General features: G+C 30.7%; 2 protein-coding genes across 3 annotated transcripts; both read left to right on the top strand.

Moving 5' to 3' along the window:
* Nucleotides 1–870: 870 nt before the first annotated feature.
* On the top strand, nt 871–7,435 carry LOC149056457 (lipase member H-B-like). Its single transcript, XM_089225310.1, has 7 exons — nt 871–1,024; nt 1,347–1,470; nt 3,125–3,276; nt 4,273–4,524; nt 5,659–5,862; nt 6,409–6,565; nt 7,202–7,435. The coding sequence occupies exons 1-7, from the start codon at nt 970–972 to the stop codon at nt 7,257–7,259; spliced, it is 1,002 nt and encodes a 333-aa protein (XP_089081436.1). The 5' UTR covers nt 871–969; the 3' UTR covers nt 7,260–7,435.
* A 3,058-nt stretch (nt 7,436–10,493) lies between these two features.
* Nucleotides 10,494–20,084, top strand: LOC107165953 (lipoprotein lipase-like). Of its 2 annotated transcripts, XM_089225308.1 has the most exons (7): nt 10,494–11,449; nt 12,786–12,912; nt 14,636–14,787; nt 15,433–15,684; nt 15,770–15,985; nt 17,844–18,000; nt 19,514–20,084. In XM_089225308.1, exons 1-7 carry the CDS (start codon nt 11,395–11,397, stop codon nt 19,590–19,592), a joined length of 1,038 nt encoding a protein of 345 aa, XP_089081434.1. In that variant the 5' UTR covers nt 10,494–11,394; the 3' UTR covers nt 19,593–20,084. The 2 variants fall into 2 exon arrangements, with proteins under 2 accessions (XP_089081434.1, XP_089081435.1); XM_089225309.1 differs by lacking the exon at nt 10,494–11,449 and having other exon boundaries at nt 12,785–12,916.
* The last annotated feature ends 1,530 nt before the right edge of the window (nt 20,085–21,614 follow it).

Here is a 21,614-nt window from a genome sequence, read left to right as displayed (position 1 = left end):
ATAGGCATAGGCATATATGAATAGATAAGAACCGGGGGGGGGGTATGTAACTTATAGGTATGGATGGGAGGGTAGGGGCAGGGCACGTAACTGATAGGCATGGATCGGATTGGAGGGGGCACGGCCGATCATGGTCGCGAAAGCATAGCTCTATAGGCTGGGATTTATGGGATTTGTGGGGTACATAGAACCGACCAAAACATACTACTTATATTACCTACATAATATCTCGATTGCAATATAGTACAATATTAAAATGTATGTTTTGAATTGGTAATGAGTCGGGTGGATGATTTTTTACAAACTTTTTTAAATCGTTGTATGAAATGATCGTTATTAGAAAAAAATATATAATTTCACAATAGGTACACGACGAATGACGACGACGGTTTAGTATGCGTTTAACGTATATTTTATAATAGGTATACATTTGTTTAGGTACACAATAATAATGTGTAAAGTACATTCAATAAATTATAAACACGAAAATCTGCAATGACTAAAACAAACACACACCACTTGCTAAATACGTTGAGTGTATTTATACTTTATAGGTTTCGTAATTGATCGTTATAAGTATTCCAAGAATAGGACGTTGTTAAATTTGTTTGGTTGGTCTGTTTTCACAATTACGGTCGTCGAGTGCAGGTTGATTGCAATAAGTATAACGAGTCGATCCGGACATATGCAAACAGAAATGTAGTACACACATGATCAAGCAGAGTAAATTGTCCTAAGTCCTTCTGAAAAAAAAAAAACCGAACGAATAATAATAACATAATCAAAAGATTAGCAAATGTTTGTGGGTAAATCTAATTTAAATAGTTAATCATATGTAAATAACAATCGCGCTTGTCAGTTATACAACGGTGCCGTGACTCCGTTATATTGCACAAATTATTTAAGTATAGATGTAGTATTATATTCACAGTATTCGGTGTCGAACATTTTCTTTTTGATGATACTAATATGAACGTATCCGCTGCAACAGTCCTGCTGTTTGTGTTTCAGTTGATCCATTACGGTCTGTATAATAATTAATACCTAATATGACCTATTAGAACACACTCGTATTCGATTTCACATCTGACACATAATATTGTGTCGATAGACAGTATCGTGATAACCGTAAGAATGTATTACGGATTTCGATCACGATTTGATCGTTACGATAATATGATGACATATAGATAACTATTATACATAAATATGAGACTTGTTTAATGCAATATATGATTATAGATCGAAGAAATCGTTTGTGATTTTTTCTTTTATCAAAAGAAAACACCTTATTTAAAAAAAATATTTTATGACATTTAATATTATTATCATTTATCACATTCTAGCTCAGTTTCTAATATTCAAACAAAAAAATGACGACACTTCGAATGATCTGAATGACAGTTCTCGAGAAGAGAATGAAACATTATTTATCAATGGATCAAAATTGGATTTCCTCTATTGTAACTCGTACGTATACATGCACTTAGGTGTAGTTGTGTTTAATTTTAACACGTTATATCACGTTTATAATGTCAAAACGAAAAAAAAAACTAGGTACACAATAATATAATGATATCAAAATTAAACAAATTTAAAAATCTACTATCTGCAGTATATAGGTGGTGGGCCCTTTTTCACGAGAAAATTACAACTTACAACACGTTGTTAATTCATATTTTATAAATTTATTATTTTGTTAGTTTTGAATTGTCTTCTATTAGAACTATAGCTTCTAGGTTTGCATACATAAATTGTTACATTATTATCCATTAGGTACATGATATGCAATATAACCTTAAAAGATATGTAAAAAAATTGAACGACACACTAGTGTTATTTTTCATTATATTGTTAATAATTGTTATATTATGTAGGTACGCAATATAACATTCGAAAACCCTTTAACTATATTTAGTCTAGACGACATTTATTGAATTTGAAAACATAAAACAGAAGTTCCCAAACTTTTTTTCCCCTTAGACTATGTGCAAATTTTTTCCATTTTCGGAGACCCCTAAAAATTAAATTTTTACAAATTCGACTAGGTGATTTTTATTGCTTGACGTTTTACGGAGAAGTTATAAAAATTTTATATTATAAAACATGATCAGTATTATAATACAATATCAGTTCTACAGTTATATTATACGCATTATATTTATATATAATGTATTTATATATACACATTATAATTATTATACACACACGATTTGATCATTTAAACAGCCAACAGCTTATGGTAACCACAATAAATAAAATTACCTAATATTAAAAATTGTAGGACTCAAATGTCATCCTCTCACACTATAAAATAACGTCTAGTTTTTCAACTAGTTTTTTTGAAATGTTCAAAATCGAAAATTAAGTATCGTCATAATATTTGTTACGGTTAATCAACGCATATATGCCTTAAATCTCAGGTAAAATGTGAAACTATTATAGATGGCTGACTTTCCTATACAGTCACACAGCCAAGGTATTACATTGGAGTTGGGCACCACAAAATTCTGTGATGGGTTTGCTTTCATCTGTTATCACATACTAATCACAGCATAATATAATTTCACAGTGATAATTCCAAATATTAAATGTAAAAGTTTTTAATTGCCCTCAAATTCGGTTGTCCAATTGTAATCGCAATGTGCATAATGCAAACAATATTAAAATTCGATGTCATAACAACTAGACTCAGAATCGGCAACACTCAAATTTTTTACAGCTTCCTTATGGCCAAGAAAGAAATGATGTTTCAATCATGCGGTGTCCAAGTCACCATCATCCACATCCTCACAGAATGCCAAACATTTTACTACAATATCCGAACAAGACATAACCGTACTAAATCACTACCAGAAACACTAAGCAATCACACTCAATCAATACCAAATATCATCCTGTTCATTACAGTTGCCAACCTCCAAACAAAAATATAATTAACACTTAGATTTAGTAACTACACAATTAATATGTAATTACATAATTATTTTTCCTTAAGCCCAATGGACTTTTTTGCCTTATATGTACAATTAAAAAAAATATATATTTATAATCAATGTTTTATATTTTTTATTTTATTTTTTTACAATGTTTTGATAATAGACTTTTTATGTATCTAAAACAGTATTCTTGGAAATAATAAATCAATAGAAATCAAATTTGGTAACGAATCAAGTGTACTCGATTATTGGATTGATGATTACCCCTTAAAAGTTATTACTCACGGATGGCTTGCGTCAGACAATAATTTCACTGGAGTGTTTATCATTAAGACCGGTACGTTGAATGCCAATAAGGGGATTCGACACCGCGATTTCTGTCTTTGTCTAACACAAACGTGATATAGGATTTTAAACGTGTTCTTTGCCAAACATACCGATCGATCTAAGAAATGATAAGAATTCTATAAACAAATTTGAACTTGTTGTCAAGACTCTTGAGATTGATTTCCTCACGTTTTGATAGTATCCTGAGTATTCCAAAAACTGTTTTTTTAAACAAGGCTATAGATATTTAAAAAATTGGAATACTTCAATTTTTGGAGAAGTTAAAATCAAAACAACAAAAAATGTGGGAATATCTATTTCAAGCAGACTTAACAAAAAATTCAAATATGTTTTCAGAATTTTCTATATTTTCCTTTTCACCATATCAATATTGGCAAAGAACACGGCTGCCGTGCATGTGTTCGACATAGGCAGAAAATCACGGTATTAAATCCGCTTCAGGCAAGCCCACACGCACAATTTGGCATTATATTCTAAGAATCACGATATAAATTATGAACCATATTTAAATATTGAATTAATTATGAGTTGATCAGGTGTACAAAGAAGTAAACTAATACAAAAATATGTTTCCTTTGCTATAAACACTGCAGTTTGTACAAAAATGTTATATAATCTGTATATAGTGCTATGTGTGGGGTAGTATTCAGTGGTGTTCGCAGGGGTAGGGTTCTAGGGTTCTGACCCACCCTGAAATTTTTTTATTTTATAAAAAAGATCTGATTTACAACCATTTTAATACACAGAGTCGATAAAATGTTGGTAACTTTTAATAATAGATATAAATTAAATTATTAATTTATAATTTGTTACAACCAATCATACAAAAACTGTTAACGGAATTATTTAAATTATTTATTATTATTAAAATGATTTACTCATGTAATCCTGCCTACGCTATACTGGGAGCTTACCTATAAATTACAATATTCTAAACTATGCGATAGTAATAGCTGTTGACAATATGTTTGCATAATATTTATAGCTTATGTCGATATTGGAGGGTACAACGTGATTTCGGTGGATTGGAGCCATATCGCAGAAAATATCATTTACTACAAACCGGCTATCCTGACCGTATCTGTTGGTAAAGTGATCGCCGAATTTTTGGACAATATGATCACACACACGGGGACAAAAGCGTCGGACATACATTTAATTGGTCACAGTCTCGGTGCCCACGTCATGGGATCGTGTGGTTCTAATTTTAAGTCAGGAAAAATCGGCAGGATCACCGGTGAGCAGATTAGGTGAATGTAATAAGTTCCTAGCAAGTAAAAAATATACATAATATGATGGTTCCTAAAAGGCAGAAGATATGAGATAATATTTTGTAAGTATTAGTCCTTACACAGTAGACAAAGTGGAAGATATGTGTAAAATCCTATATCGTAAAAAAATTGATTACCGTAAGTTATCAAGATACTTTTCTTAAAAAAATCAAAAAATCATAATAATATAATATGTGCATCTCATACATTTTATTATAATTCAGCCAATTTCGCTGCAGTATTAACGTTTTATATTCCAATAATAACCAAAGATAAACAATCGATTTAACAGTGTAAAATTAGCGTACGATTGGCATAGAAGCTTAAAAATTACGCGTTACATTTTTTTATCGTGTAAGAATTTATACATATCTTATTTTTACATTCGTGTAAAAATGTATACATTTCATATGTGTAGGAATTAACTATGTAATTTTATAGCTGCTACTCTCGTGAACTTGCGGTTCCCCAGCAGATTAGACGATACCATAATGCATAAAATAACGTTCGAGTAATTTATTATTGTAACCATCATAATTGTTTGATCCTAACAATACACTCAATGTAAATATTGATTAAGATTTATTAATAAGATTTAAAAAAAAAATTATGACTTTCAAGGGTTGTACAAAAACCCGCTGCATTGATTAAAAATGAATATTTTGTGTAAATAAAGTATAAAAGAGCCGTTAATGTACATTTAAAGTATTTTATAATGTGTTAATGAACATTCGACTGTACGTAGGTACTAGTGATGGGAATTGTCTGTCGTTAATAATTCGAATATTCGATTATACAGCGTTTGATTGTGTCAATGATTGTCATTAATCAGTTTTGATAACGATTATTTTATTTGTCAAATATCTATTGTAAGACCGGTGAATTTTAATTAATTATACCTATATATTAGACTGGCAGTGTTCATTGTATAAACTTATAAATCATTATTATAAAATATGGGGTACTTAATATACATATTTTTTTTAAATATATATTTATATCATAACGCATCATGTGCGTAATCACTGAATAAAGTTCAAATTTACAGTTCAGGTGAGCGTAGTGTATAATATATATTTTATACCACTGTGGTTCAATAGGTCTAGATCCAGCTTCCCCAGGGTTTGAGTGTATTCCTATCCAGAAAGAACGCTTGGACAAAGACGATGCCGAGTTTGTGGACGTGATACACACAGCCGCAGGGACTCTTGGCTGTATGGATAGATTGGGCCACGTAGATTTCTATCCAAATGGTGGAGTAGCGCCACAACCCGGATATAATCTCTTCAGGGCGGTGGATGCAAGTAAATACCTATCAGCTACCAGCTGTCAAATCAAAACGCTTAATTATTGCGAGCACGTTATCAACGAAAAATTAGATGATCTAATCATGTGTATCGTCGAAAAACAATAATTATAATGATATTGTTTTGTCAAAAATTAATAAATCGTATACTAAGTTAATATTGCCCAGTTGTTCAACTATGAGTTTGAAATAAAATATTTAAACTAATTTTTGTAATAATTAATAAATGTTTCATATCTGATATTTTCAATATATATATCATACATCAAATCTAATAGAAATTATAGCAATATACAATTTAAAATTTTTGTCTAATGTATGGTGACTGTTATGTACCTAATAAAGTAGTACTTATACTTATACTAAAAATAAATGCAGACGAATACATTTCACACCTCAAAGTCATGGAAATGTATACATATTCAAATTAATGTACCTATAACCTATGTATCACGATAATTTAAATGTTGACAAATTAATTGTATAGAAAAGAACATTTACACTACATTTTTCAATAATGATACTATTATTAAATTGATTACAGTTTCTGGCAGTCATTCGAGAGCGTACATTCTCTATGCTGACTCATTGTACTATAGAAAATCTTTCGTCGCGACACAATGTGATTCGTGGTTGGACTTTAAGTCGAATAAGTGTGAAAACAACACCAAAATTCTAATGGGACATGACACAATAACCAGGTGAATTTATTATAAGGTGACATGGTTCTTGCCGTTCAACGTTCATGGTTTTTGAACAGGAAAAATAATGGTGAATTTGTCATATCCAAAAAGGATATAAGCTGTCGGAATTCTAATTTATAATGGTCAATATAATTATTGCCAACAATTTAATTTTAATTGTTAATTTAATGTACCTAAATCGATTTTTAATGAATATTGTACAAATTTGAAATCTATACCTAAGTATTATATTATAGTATAATATTTATCTTAAATTATAAATTTTATCAAACATATTATAATTAGTTGAATAACTAATTATAATGTGTTTGATACCATCATTGGTTACACTATATACGTACTTGTATTGAAAATAATGGTAGGCTCTGTTTTAAATTTTTTATAGATAAATTTTAACTTTTTTAATATTTTGATCACAACTTTTATAAAATGATATTAAATTATTACAAATAGGTACCTACCTTTATTGTTTCATAAACAAGTATGTATAGTATGCAACTTTTTTAATTATTTACACAAGTACCTATGATGCCCAGTTTTCCATATTTTTTATATTTCAATATAAATACATTGTAACAAGGCATATTGTGTCAATAATAGGTTTAAGGACTAATTGTTGTTGCTATTTTCTAGTGATCGGGGTGAATTCTACATGAAGACCGAAAAATCGAGTCCTTTTGGAATTGATTAAGCTGATAAATATGACTACGTAGTATATAGTATAAAAAATATGCACTACCTATATATTCATATGATATCACTCATAACCCTAACCTATGGATGCGTTCGAACTTCAAAAGATAATGTCATATTATAATAATTACTTGTAAAGATACATGCGATAAATAAATTTTTTTTCGTTATTAATACATAGTTATTCATCAACAGATTGTATAGGTGAATAATAATGAATAAGTAATGATGGTTATCAATAACGAATAGTAAAAATGGACCTATGTACTATGCAGTTAGTTTACATTGCATAAATGTACGAGATTAATTTATATTAAATATTTCAGAACAGCGTGATCGAGACGTTCACAGAGACCCAAATTAATAAAAAACTATATTTAAGAAGGCCTTATAAATTTGGAGAATGTTTTATGTTTACTTGGAAAATTGGAAGTGGGAATTTAATTCCCCTTCTTATAAACAATTTTTTCGGTTTTTATGATCCTTCCAAATTATTACCTAGTCCTAAATATAAAATTCTTAAAAAATATTTAATAATATGTTGGTTATACATTACTCATCATAAGATATTTGATGATATAGGTATAATACTATAGTATTATACGATAATTCGTACCTATATTCAAAATTTAATGTAATTTATACTATATGACTTTCATATTAAGACAGTTACATTTTAAAATAATATTTACTAAACCTTTCAAAGAGAAACTATGTGTTAATGATAAAAAAAATAAAAACATTGACAAATAACATACATAATAGATAACAAATACTCTAGACAAATAATTTATATGCTATTTATAACACATTTATTATTATAAAATAGTTATCATTGAGAGGCAGTGATGATAGCATACCAAAGTATATCAAAGTATACCTACTTTGATAGTCAAAAACAAGTTTCGACAGTTAGGTATTAGAGTCTAATAGTACTTGGAAATTCCAATTTTCAGATTCTGAACGTAGTGATGAATATATTGATTTTACAATGATGTGTGTTTTTTTATTATTATTATTTTTGTGTCTGACGCCACGTTTTGGGGAGGTAAAAGTCCACTATAATGATTCTATATTCTTATATCAGTATCTATTCTAAAAATGAGACAATAATTGTGTAAAGGATTTATTGAAGATTTTAGATTTATATAGCTGATATAATAAGGCTAACTCTGAATAATTTATATGATATAGTTAATAGGAAGATTTTTTGAGAGGAGGATTTTAAAAATGGACCAATTTTAAACTTTCAGAAAGGGTTTTGGATGTAAATTGGCCTTAGATTTGTGCTTTGAGAGAATACATTTTCGAACGTTTCAAAATGTATTTAGGAAAAACAAAAAAAAAAAATACAATAAAAACCGGGAATGTTGCGAAACCAATTATTGTCAAAATCGGTTTTGTTTTTCTGTAATTCAAAAACAAATAACAGTGAATAAAAAATGATCGAAAAGGTAAATTACAAGGAGATCACAGGATTTTCTCATACAGTTATTTAAAAAAAAACAGCGTACATCCACATGCATGATATTTCTTGACCTTTTGGATTTAATACTAAAACATATCTTTAGATAATGAAATTTACGAGCATCCTATATTCCGAATCGTTTTTCATCGTTTACCATGATTTATCATAGAATTGAAATTGAATACATTCGTTATACAGTGACGTATACGCGTCTTGTACTTAATTATGACGAGACACACGTTGAACACCTGCTATACTGCGGAGCAAGTTCTATTATTATTTTTAAAATTGTAATGCGATTAAATTATTATTATTCGTTTATATTACCTATAGCGTATGGAAGGCAAATAAACGTAATACGAACAGTGATTATTGATTTACTCTTACTTTTATGAAAAGCATTTTAATTTATGCCTGGCTATACTAAAAAAAACTGATTAGGTAATTTATAATGATCCAATAAAATTTAATAGATTATCCAATCGATTATGTACACACTACTGCTTACTAATCGTATTCAATGACATATTGTTTTATTCAATTTTATAAATGTATTAAATATTTAGAGAACGTTTGTGCACAATTCGGTAATATTGCAGTGAAATTATAATTAACTAGATACCTATCTACAATACAGTTTGTAAATATTAAAACAATTTTTTATTCCTCAAAACTTTGTGGTTTTCGTTTGCGTCGGGGTACCTCGCACCACCGCCGACTATTTATCCAACTTTTATTTATTTGAACCGACCTAAAAATACAGTACACTCTCCCCCTTCTACAGGGTTACCGACAAGTGACGTAAGTTACCCGACGGGTTGTGTATTGGCCGCCACGCGATTATAGAACGAATGAAAAACTACTCGTTCGAATTGTGAATTAGGAACCAACATTAAGAATACGTAACAGTGGTATTTGTTGTCTCCGTCTTACCAGTGTGTAATATAGCAAATTTACGCTCAGCAGAACACTTGTAGCTCATTTAGTTTAAAAATTACAATGAATCGACCTATTATGAAAGTGTATGGTAAGTATATTATTTGTGTTTGTACGTTGGTTTTGTACGATAATTCAATTTTTAAGTGAGTTATGAGAAACATCTTGTACTCTTAACATCTTGAAATTAATATGTATCGAATAATTTACAATGAAAAAGTGAATAATCATATTGAAAACAGAAATTTCTATCACCTCAGGACAATCCTTAAGTAGAACAAAATACATCAACAATTTTAATAATATATGGTTAGATATATTTACTATTTAGTATACTAGAAAATTAAAGATACAAAATTTGAACAAAGTCGTTGTTAAATGAAACAATGAGGGTAGGCATGCTCGATGAACCATCCTATACATTAAACGCGTCTTTTAAAATTTAATAAATGATAATCGCTGTTATAGTATCGCATCGCCGTTTGATTGAGAAATAATTATTACCGCATCGCGTAAAGCATATCGACTGTACCGAACTACATTCATTGCCCAGTTGATTGCTGATTGCCTAAACGATTTGGATGACGAACGCACGTTATACAGCAGTACCTAACTGCTATCTCGGACCATAAAATGTATGTATGTATTTATACATTATTATTGCTTTAATTATAGCAATAAATAATAATATAATAATTTTCTGTCGATAAACTTATAATATAATATAATTTTCTAGACAGTCGGCCACTGCAGCGGCAGTGACGATATAGGGCTCGGGCTGTCGAGCGTTTCATGTTTTTGCAGTTCGTTATTGCTTATTAGTTATTACAATATATTTTCATCAATACGAGTAATGCGACCAATGGACCAATACCTACTTAATTACGTTTCGTCGTCGACAACACGTCTAATATGATATTGGTTTAATATTATCGGTCATCATAATAATTGTTGTTGAGATAAACGGACGTGGCGTACCAGAAAAAGAAAATTAACCGAATATATTCGTTCCTCCCGAATGTTATGCCACGCGGCGCGGCGTCGGCGGTGTTCTACATAATAATATAATATCATATTATCGAGTTCGGCAAACGCCACGGAATGATAATTATTGTCTTGTTATAATCAATCGTTATCGTACTGTGCGTTGCGGTAATGTGTGAAATATTATATTATTACAATATTCACGTTGCTCGCGCACACTGCTGCAGACGTCACGCAAATGTAAAATCCGAACGAGCAGTGCCTACACCGATCCCGCCGTAATGCGTTGAAATAATAAAAAATTATAATAATAATGCAATAATAGTAATATGTGTCGTTCGAATGTGTTTTCGCCCATTATAATATTGCGTTCTGTCGGGTTAAGTGACGACACACAATGATACGACTGCTGCAACACTAACACACCATATACAGACCGCCGAACCGTATATGTTATACCTATAATATAGGTAATCGCTGTCGTTGTACTACGCCAGCGGGCTACGGATTGTTATTAATAATAATAATATTTTTTTTTTTTTTCGTAAAAAACGATATTAACGCCGGAAACAATAATAATGATATGTTCGAAACGACTACGACAAAACCGTTCACGTACATCGGGCATTCGTGCTAGAGCCGTCGGTTTCGTGCGCTCAGACACAAATATTATTTTTTAGATGGTGTATGTTTTAGTATCGTATCCGATTTTCGATCACACTTGTTGCTATCGCCTCGTTGAACAATGCTGCTCAACATCACCACGACAATCCTCGTGCTCGTGATCCAACAGAACAACGGTAAATCAGCGTAAAACGGGTCGGACAGAAAAATATAATATAGTTATTCGCATCGTATTTAAATTATATTTAATATTATGCTTATACGTAGACAACGATGGCCTAGTGCCTATAATAATCGTATAGGTATCAGAACGTCGTGATGATCATAGGCACAAATAGGGGGGCTTAGGGGATATTAGCACCCCCAATTTTAAAATTAGCACCCTCAAATAATGATCGTGCTTATGTATCAAAAACTTCTTCTTTCAAAAAAAAAAAACTAAAATGACAAAATGTATAGCATAAGCACCCTTAGTTTTTTTTTATTGAAATTGCGCCTATGGTGATGATCACTACGCATAATATTGTCGTCATATCGATTAGATTTTGCCGTTTTGGTTTTAGAGTTGTATACAATGAATGATAAATGTTATTATACGTGGTGACGTAATTTCAGTTTTTTGACTGGAGAGATAAAAGTTTTTACCAGACCGCATATGATAATTTATATTGTAATCGAACAGAACATCGGTCGCCAGTCATTTTCCGCTTAATTACGTTTATTTTCATAAGTTATAATATAATTCCTGTCACACATATTCTTTATTATACGAGTCGTATTTGGCAAAAGAGTATCATAGTTGTTTAGCAAAAGATATAAGTTGCGGCCTATAGTAATATGGCGCCTACTTTAGATGTGGCATTTTAGATTTTTCCAGACCTATCAAATAAATTAACATATTATGCCTTTTTAAAAGATAATAATATAATATACTCAAAAAAATTAAGAATTATTAGTTGTTTTTTTTTTCGAAATCAAGGATATGAATATTTAACTGTGATTGCTTATTGTTTTTAGCACTTTTTTTTTTTTATTCATCGGTTAATATACCCAAAGTGTATCAGAAATAGGTACCTGAATAATAATACAAAAATAATACTATAGTTAAACCGCGTATAATACACTGTACTCATAATATTTATATTAACTGTATATTACCAGCATAAATTCCAGTGTGTTAATTCCATAGACAAATATAAACATTGTTTATATACTTATGTATATGGTTAATTCACAGCTATGCCGTGTCGTGCCGATCATATCGTATTGTGATTAGACATTGCTTTTTTTTTGGTATCATGTGTTGCAAACTCGCACAACCGAGTACCTATGCAATGGTCCATAGGGATTAGCCATCACAGATCAACTTCTAAACCATATTGGTTATCAACCAATAGGCTAACCTAACCTAACCATATACTTACTATACGCACTCTCGCGACATGACACGTCGTATCTGTGAATCCGATTTAAAAATTTTTCAAGTATTCTATGTGTGTTTGTCCACTCTAGCATGTTTAGTGAAGAGCACTTTGCGTTTCGTTCAAAAAGCGGTCGTCAGATGGGATGGGTTTAATGTGAAATACTTACAAACGTTGTCCATCAACGATAAAAACGTGGACATCAGATATTGGAATTCGTATGTAATACCCCGACGTAATAATGTTAACAATAATAATATTAGCATTAGTATAAGCCAGTGGTTCTTAAACTTTTGATGTACGCGTACCCTCGATGAAAACGTCTTAAAATCACGGGACGCCTTCCTAATTTTCTTCCGATTAACTTTTTATCATTACATTTATTACGATAAATCACAATCATAACACCGATTGCCTTTGGTCGGAGTCACTGATGGCGCCGCGAACTTCCGACACGAGTGTCATGGACCCCCGGGGCGAGGGTCAACAAATGTCGACAGCTTAAGAACCACTGATAAACACTAAGCGGTGGCGCCGAACAGAAATTCAGCCGGTTCAATATTGAACGGGTAAAACTCACAAGGCAGATAAAATATATATATATAATTATATACCTATGCATCAGATATAGAAACAACTAACTTAATTATGTTGATGCTTATTATTACGTGTCAGTTGATAGTTATGCGTCAAAAAGTGAGATATAATGATCTTTATACGAGTAAAATTGTGCAAGGTAAAATATACTTCGGTGCCACTGTACATGTTTTTTAATCATATATTATACATTTTTGATGTTAAGTACTCGTTAAAATGCTGTTTTCTATGATTTGCAATGATTTGCAATGACTTGTAATGTTATGGTACATACAACAGCATAAACAATAATAATACCATATCATGTCGGCACGATACAAATAAAAATATTGAAGCTAATTCAGGAGTTGAGTGGGCCGTGATGGGTGTGTAACACTGTAGTAACGATGATATTAATTTTGAAAACGATGGATTAAGATAATATATCTAATGCATAACCACATAATCTACTCTGAGGGCAAATCAAACGCTTCGTGCTTAATGGTTTATAATCCGTAAATTGATTATATTTATTTTACCATAACTGACTAACTTCAGCGTTCGACAACACTGAGATTCAAAAATAATAACTATTTTATCAATTTCGTTGACTTCTTGGTGACCTATGTCAAATCTATTATTGTCATTATTTTTAATTATGGCAAAATGCAATTATAGATTTACGTTAGAATACAGTGATAGGATGACTTAAAATTTTAATATAATACTAAATAGGTACTGATTAAGTACTAATTTCAATATACTTACCATATCAAAACGTATCGGTGCAGTTTCAACAATCAACCCGCGCGTCATTCCTCGATGAGGATCAACATTTAAGTGTAACATCACGAATTGGAAGTTCGAATCTCCAATTATTATAGATTGGGTTTTCTTGATCCGTCATAACAGCTGACCAATAAAATCTTCAAAATTCACGTAGGTACTCCTCAACGAAATCAAACATAGTTTGCACGGTGTATTTGTAAACACTTATATGGGTAGTTTACTAATTTCAAATGAAATAAAAATAGAATTTTTGTTTTTGATAGAAATTATTTACAATCTGTATACAAAAAATACATTAAGTAATTGTGTTGAGATTTATTTATTTTAAATACAATTTAAGATAATTTTTAGTTTAGACTGATGATAATATTCAACATAGGTAGGAATGTATTAGGTATAATATTATAAAATTAAATCGACGCTGCGGATAATTAATATAGATTGGTTTGAAATACGTATTTTTAATACAATATTACTATACAAATAATAATCATTACAATAATAAAATAATTATAATATGAGAAAAGTGTTTGTATCGATATAGAAGTTAAGATTAATCATGGCCATTGATTTTAGGATAATTGGTAACCATAAATCAATAAAAATAAAATCCAATCACGAGTACGAAATATTAGAACACTGGATTCCGAATTTGCCTTTAAAAGTGATCATACATGGATGGCTCGACTCCATTATACACGAGGATAGCGTGTCTTGTATCAAAACCGGTAAGATGTATTATATTTTTTTAAAGTCTTTCGGTCGGTTAGAAAATTTCTTACAATTTTACTTCAATTATTCTGAATGTAATTAGAAATAAAATCTTTATATTTTATTTTATAAAATTTTTTGAATGCAAATAATGTTAAGTAACGAATCAAATGAGTTCGAATATATAATGTTGGTCAACTAAATATCTAAAGATCATGATAAAATATTTATTGTATGTCTCATTAATTTAAGACGTGTTGTTATAGTGAGTACTGAGCGCTAAAAAACCTACCTTGCGCTAAAAACACAAAATTGGCATGGTAATAGGTTGTACCTACCGATATAAATGTATTTCTTCAATTCGTTTTTATGGGAAAGTCGATTTCGGAAATATTGTGACGTTCAGCTGCTGAAAGTGTAACGTAACGCTGCCAGCGTTACACCAATTTTTTATGTAGAAATGTTTCTCGACAAAAAGACAAAATTATTACCAATCGATTTGTTGTCGTACACGCTATATATACACGTCATTACAAACATAAATTTATTCTTCTTGTGTGGTGCCAAATTTATGTACTTATTAAGTAGGAATTCAGTCGGCCCGGTGGCTGACGCAATGTGAATATAATACATTTAGGTATATTTTGACATTTATCAAACAGCTTACTTAAAAGTCGGCGGATATAACGTGATAACCGTGGACTGGGGTGGCATAGCGGCATTCCGGAATTATTTGCTACCGGTGTTGATGACGTCAAAAATAGGTGCCAAACTGGCCAGGGTGTTGGACAACATCGTGAACCTTGACGTCATCGAACCGGAGGACATACACTTGATCGGGCACAGTCTCGGTGCCCACATCGCCGGTGTGTGTGGGTCACTGATGAAATCGAGAAAAATCGGCCGGATAACGGGTGAGCAACGAGCAGGAATTGATATGTTATTATAGCTGATCATCGATGTTCGAATGAGCATTTAGAAAATAACGTCTCGCCTTAGGTCTCGATCCAGCCGGACCGGGCTTTGAGGTTGCAAAGCTGCAGAAAAAAGGGCTGAAAAAAGCGGACGCTCTGTTCGTGGACATCATACACACTTCCGGTGGATCAACTGGCATTTATAACTCGGCGGGGCACGCGGATTTCTTCCCGAATGGCGGCAGCGTACCTCAACCGGGCTGCTACGATGGTATAAACCTCGATAGGTTATTTGGACTCGGTGAGTACCAACCTGTTTGCCTATAAATATAGCACATAAATTATCTAAATTATTTATACATATATATATATTTTTTTTTATGAGGATTTTTATTTTTTAAGTTTGTTATACCTTTTTTTTCTATTCGATTCAACTTTCAAGTTCTATTTGTAAAACCCTCAGGACGAGGTCTCATAGTACCTATATGTACCTATATGCAGCCTTGCGAAATAATGGTCGCACAATAGTCGACCGCGACGTCGTCGTTCTACGGCCGTGGCTCATATTTATGTATAATTCATTGTTACTTTACTTACTCTGTATATAACTTGGTTGTTGGTACGCTCAAGATTTTGTTCGTAGTTCATTGTTCATCGCAAGAGTAGATTTAAATATTATATAGATAAGTTATAACTATATTTCGTATCTGACATCAAATAATTTATTGCATCATATTAAATATAGGTGTATGTTTGTATAATAGTTGTAGAATAATTTAATATAATAATACATTTAGTTAAAACTATAATAATTATTAATTGTATAACTACACATAGACACCAAGTAATAAACAAATAACTATATATTATTTTCAATGTTAATAATTATTTAAATTGTAAATTTAATTTGATAATTGTTTAGCTATCATTTTGAATTTTTATGTAAAGTATTTAAAACTGGTTAAAAACTCAATATCTTAAAAAAAAAGTTATATAATATAATGTTAAAAATTATGATTGGGTATACTAAACAAAAAGGAGATTGTACTTACTTATTTTCTGTTTCAAAATTAGTAAATAAAAGAAAATAATTTCAAAGGAAATAGATCATAATGATATATTATGCCTAATCTAATATTATTTTATTTACAACAAAATTTTAATTTTATAATTAGGTATGAAGCTTCAAATTGTGAAGTTATTTTAAACGGTAAAATACGATTGAGAACGCTCGATATTTTTATTTTATTTTCAACGTTGCCAAATTTAATCGAACAATAATTTAAGCACGATAATCGACTATCGAACGATTAAAAACGTTATAACTTTTTGACTGAACGATTAATACAGTTGATTTTTAATATTTATATCGGATGATTATCGAATTAACTGTATGTTATTTGTAACTTTTATACCAGATATACGACAGAATGACTTTAGGCGTTTTAGTCGTCGCATAAACGTCAACGAAGTATTCGTATTATAGACGGTTAAAAATAGCAACAATGGAACAGGGTAAAAAAAGGAAAAATTTATTAATATTCATATATATAATACATATTCCTATAATTCTACATTTTTTTCATTTTTAAACATATTTATATTACATATGATTTTCTTCAACAATATTTGTTAAATGATAAATAATAAATGATATGGTAACGTTGCACGTAAATTCGTTCTCAATCGTATCCTTTTTTGGGGTCAGCGGTAAGTTCTTTGTTATTTTTAAGTGTTCTCAATCGTTCGGCCAAAAAGGTAAAATGTTCTCAATCGTTCAATAGCCATTTTAAATTATCTGTTTTTATCTAGATGAATTCGGTTATCTTTTATCCATTATCTAGTTAAGTACTTTAAGTTTTATGTATTTATCTTATCGAGATAGTTTTTTGGTTATCTTTGTACAACACTGATCGCGGTAGTTATACCAGAAGACGATTTAAAATTGTATTGGCATAGTCTTCGGTCGATTCTCAAACAGTCATTTCCATACATAGGTGTCGGTTTAGAAAATACCACAGGACCTTAAGAATATAAAACTTGTGACGTACCTACCTATACCCAATGCGTATGACGGAATATAATAATACCAAAAATCAAAATATTATACCACATCCCGTCTTCACTCACTGACAATTAATATTGTCTTTCTAATGCAGTTGGATGCAGCCACTCGAGGGCGTATATCCTTTACGAAGACTCTGTGTACAACCCTGGTTCGATGATGGGGTATAAGTGCAGTACCTGGAATGATTACGTGGAGCGAAATTGCGACGACGACGATAAAACGCCGATGGGACACAACGCTTCGGCCAAGTTAGTAGAAATCACAAGGCGTTTAATATAATTTATTTCATTTTTTAGATAGCTTAGAATCTATTATGTCTTTATAATATAGTTATTACAGTTTAATAATGTGTATAAACGTAAAAATAGACGTTGGCATATGCGAGATTAATTGATCAATAGACTCAAAAACCTTTTTTCAATATAACTAATATAATTGATATCAATAGATTATACTGAGACTAGGTTTGGTATTTATAGCTTATTATTTTTTTTTTTTTTTTTTTATTTAAACACATTAAGATGGAAACCAATCTTAACGATATTAGAATCATGTCACGCGTCGGCTTTGAAGCATTTGTTGGATTTGCCTCCAGTTTTTTGCGTCGAATAAAATCATTAAAAATCAATAATTTCAATCGTGTTTGTATGATACTATAAAAAATATAGATCGATATAAGGATAGAATCCAGGTGAAGTCAAATTATAAGAATAATGTAATATACATATTACATATATAATGTATGCTAGATTGCTAGGCCTAGATTATGAAGTAGTTGTTCAAAAATCCATCCTCTAAGATTTCTTTAAAAAGTTGGTTCAATCCGTAAGCTATTTAGAATCTCATATTAGTAAAGTTGGCTTCTCATTTTTATCTGATAAATTTCAAACCTTTACAAACATGTCAATAATTTACAAATGTATTTTTGGAATTTTCAATTCCTTTTTAATGTAAGCTAAGGAAGTTATTTCAAAATTTGGGGAGAGGCAACATCATGTAGCCCCCCCCCCCCACCACGTCATCCGATAGATCCCGGACCGGTGTCAATAATTTTCAAAAAGTTTGTTTTAATTGGTATTTCAGTTTCAGAATTTGTAAATCAATGTTTTTTTGTCACTCATCTGCCACACATCTCAACCGATCGATTCCGCACTGATTCTCATTAAAGCTTTTTACGGATTGGGTAACCAACTGTTTTAAGTGGTAAATATAAATAGTTTTGAAATCTGAAAGTGTGGATTTTTAAATAATTACTTCATAATCTAGGCGTAACATAGATTAAATATTTATATACGTATATCATACTATCTAATTCATCCAATTTCACCTTGGTTCGATGCTCGTATTGTTCTACGTTTCTTCCAGTTAAAATATGTGAATATGTTACAAACACAATTGAGATGATTAATTTTATTAATTCTGAATTAATTTTTTATGCAAATGGAAAATACTTAAGACAGATTAAACGAATCTCGCAATTTATAATCAAAATCCATAACCAAATGCATTGTTTTTTATTCGATTATAAACAATTGTAAGCGGAGACTGTTCGTCAATTTTTATAAATATTTTTTAGTATTTATAATACATGTTTTATTATATCTACTATAAGTATTTTTTCTTTTAATAATTTGGTAGGTTTAATCAATTTTTATCATAAACATTGAATGTTTTTTGTTTTCTCCGTCTTACAACATTGTACATTTTACGCTAACAATAATGCGTTTAACACAACATAAGAGAGATTTCTACTGTTTTCAGGGCAAGAGGTGATTACTATTTGCGCACCAAAAGTGTTGCTCCTTTCGACATACCGTATGAATTGAAAGAAGACCTCTGAAGTTATATCCTCTTTAGTCTTTACACTAATAACAAAGTTAAGTCACGGAGTACAGACTCTGAAGAAATTCCATTTATTGACACTTTAAGTTATGATTAACAGTTAATCTTAGCAATATTATATTAATTTGTGATTAGCACTAAAAATAAACTTTCTATATTTTTGTGTTAAGTTTCAAGGAACCAAATATTTTAGTCACATGTTAAATTGATTTTACTTATTCTTAATTGTGTTATAATTTATTATTTTTAATGTAATTAATATTATGTATATTGTTAAAATTAAATTATTTACATTATTATTATTTTTGAAAAATATATTGTGGATGTACACAAGATGTTATAAATGCGAGTATAACGAAATTTCTATCGTGTTTTTAATACATTCAGGAGACTTAGTACAATTTAATTTTACGTTCTGATACAGCACGCGACCAGAACACTTGGGATACTACCTATGTATTCTAAAATAAATAGTCACACGAATAATTTATATATGGCTTATTTTCATTCGCACACATAACTATTTGGTGTTGTCCTTTGAGGAGAGCTCTACACAGTGGCGATGGCGCCGAAGTCCTAAAAATCTAGTAGGGTGAAAAATATTTCAAGAGGCCCAACATCTTAATATCGGAAAAAATTGCATTCCGTGGAGAGGAAAATGGTCAATATGAGGCGGCCCTATCTTTCATTTTCAAAATATGTCGGGTCATGGCCTGACCTTAACATAGGGTTCGGCGCCACTGGCTCTACAAGTGAGTAGCACCCTTAACTATAGTACCTCAACAGTGTTCTGAATATTACGATCATGAAATTGTTCAACTTAATCAATTTTTTACTTCAATTGGGACACCCTTGAATTATTTAAAACGCTTTGTAACAATAAAACACTACAGAATAATAATATGATATAATATGACGTTATGTATACAGAAAAAAAGGTGGCGTGCAAAAAAATTGTCAATAACACCACGTCATAACAATTTATAAATTGTGTATTGTAAAATAGAACGTCATGTAGTTTGGTGGGATAGAAAAATGTACTTAATTAATTTTATACTCGTTCTGAACACTTTTAATAATAATATTAAAACAATATAAAACACAGGTTTTTAGGAAAACGATTACATTATTATGAATATTAACCTATAGTGGAGCAGCAACAGTTGGCGAACATTGCAATGAAAAGTGTAAAAAAATATACAAATTAAGCTTTTGATGGCAGAAGCCACCCATTGGTGATACTACATATTACCAATTATTTAGTGTTTTATTGTATTAACTTTATTTATACAATATTTTTTTAGTAATCAGGAGAATATCTCGACACCAGTGGAGTTGTAGTACTAATAGCTTTTCAAAGGATTTCACCGAGTGGAAAGGGATGATTGTTTTTAATAAAAAATTGAGTAGGTAGGTTAGATCAGGGGTTCCAAAACTGTGTACCGCGGGCACATTCTAAAGGCACCGCGGTCTTCGGCTCATAATAAAAAATTTTTTTTTTCGAAAATTCGTTATTAATGAGTTTTTTTTGTTCTGAACACTTATGGTGTTCACATTTCACAGCAAGGCGCCACGGCTATATTTAGTCCAAAAAAGTGCACCGTGGAGAAACTGAACCACGGAACCACTGGGTTAGATTATCGTGACTTATTTTATAAAAAAAAACGTAACTTCATCTGCGGTACTGGTATTATTTTTATATCTTTAGAGTGTCTTGTTGGACTGTTAAAATAAGGGACGTAAATTAGTTTTCTGTTTTTTTAAGTTGTGTACTTTATTAACAATGGATTTTTAGCCAGAATAGTTTTTAAAAGGACGCTACCCATACATTTGTTGTCTTCGTCTTATTGTACACATATGACATGGGACATTTCCATCCACTAGTTTCAATAGTCTACTGTTAGTTTTCATGTTATAGTGAATTAAATTATTATTAAACCTTTAGGTCAGAACATTATCTAGGCTTAAGCGTTGACAATTTTTTCAATTTTTTAATTTTCAAATAAAATATGATGGGTAA

The sequence above is a fragment of the Diuraphis noxia genome, unplaced genomic scaffold (genome assembly GCF_037042655.1).
Source record: "Diuraphis noxia isolate RWA-SAM2 unplaced genomic scaffold, SU_Dnox_SAM2 contig0004, whole genome shotgun sequence".
NCBI lineage: Eukaryota > Metazoa > Arthropoda > Insecta > Hemiptera > Aphididae > Diuraphis > Diuraphis noxia.
Note: the sequence above shows the minus strand (reverse complement) of the source record. Positions and strands in the feature narration are given on the sequence as shown.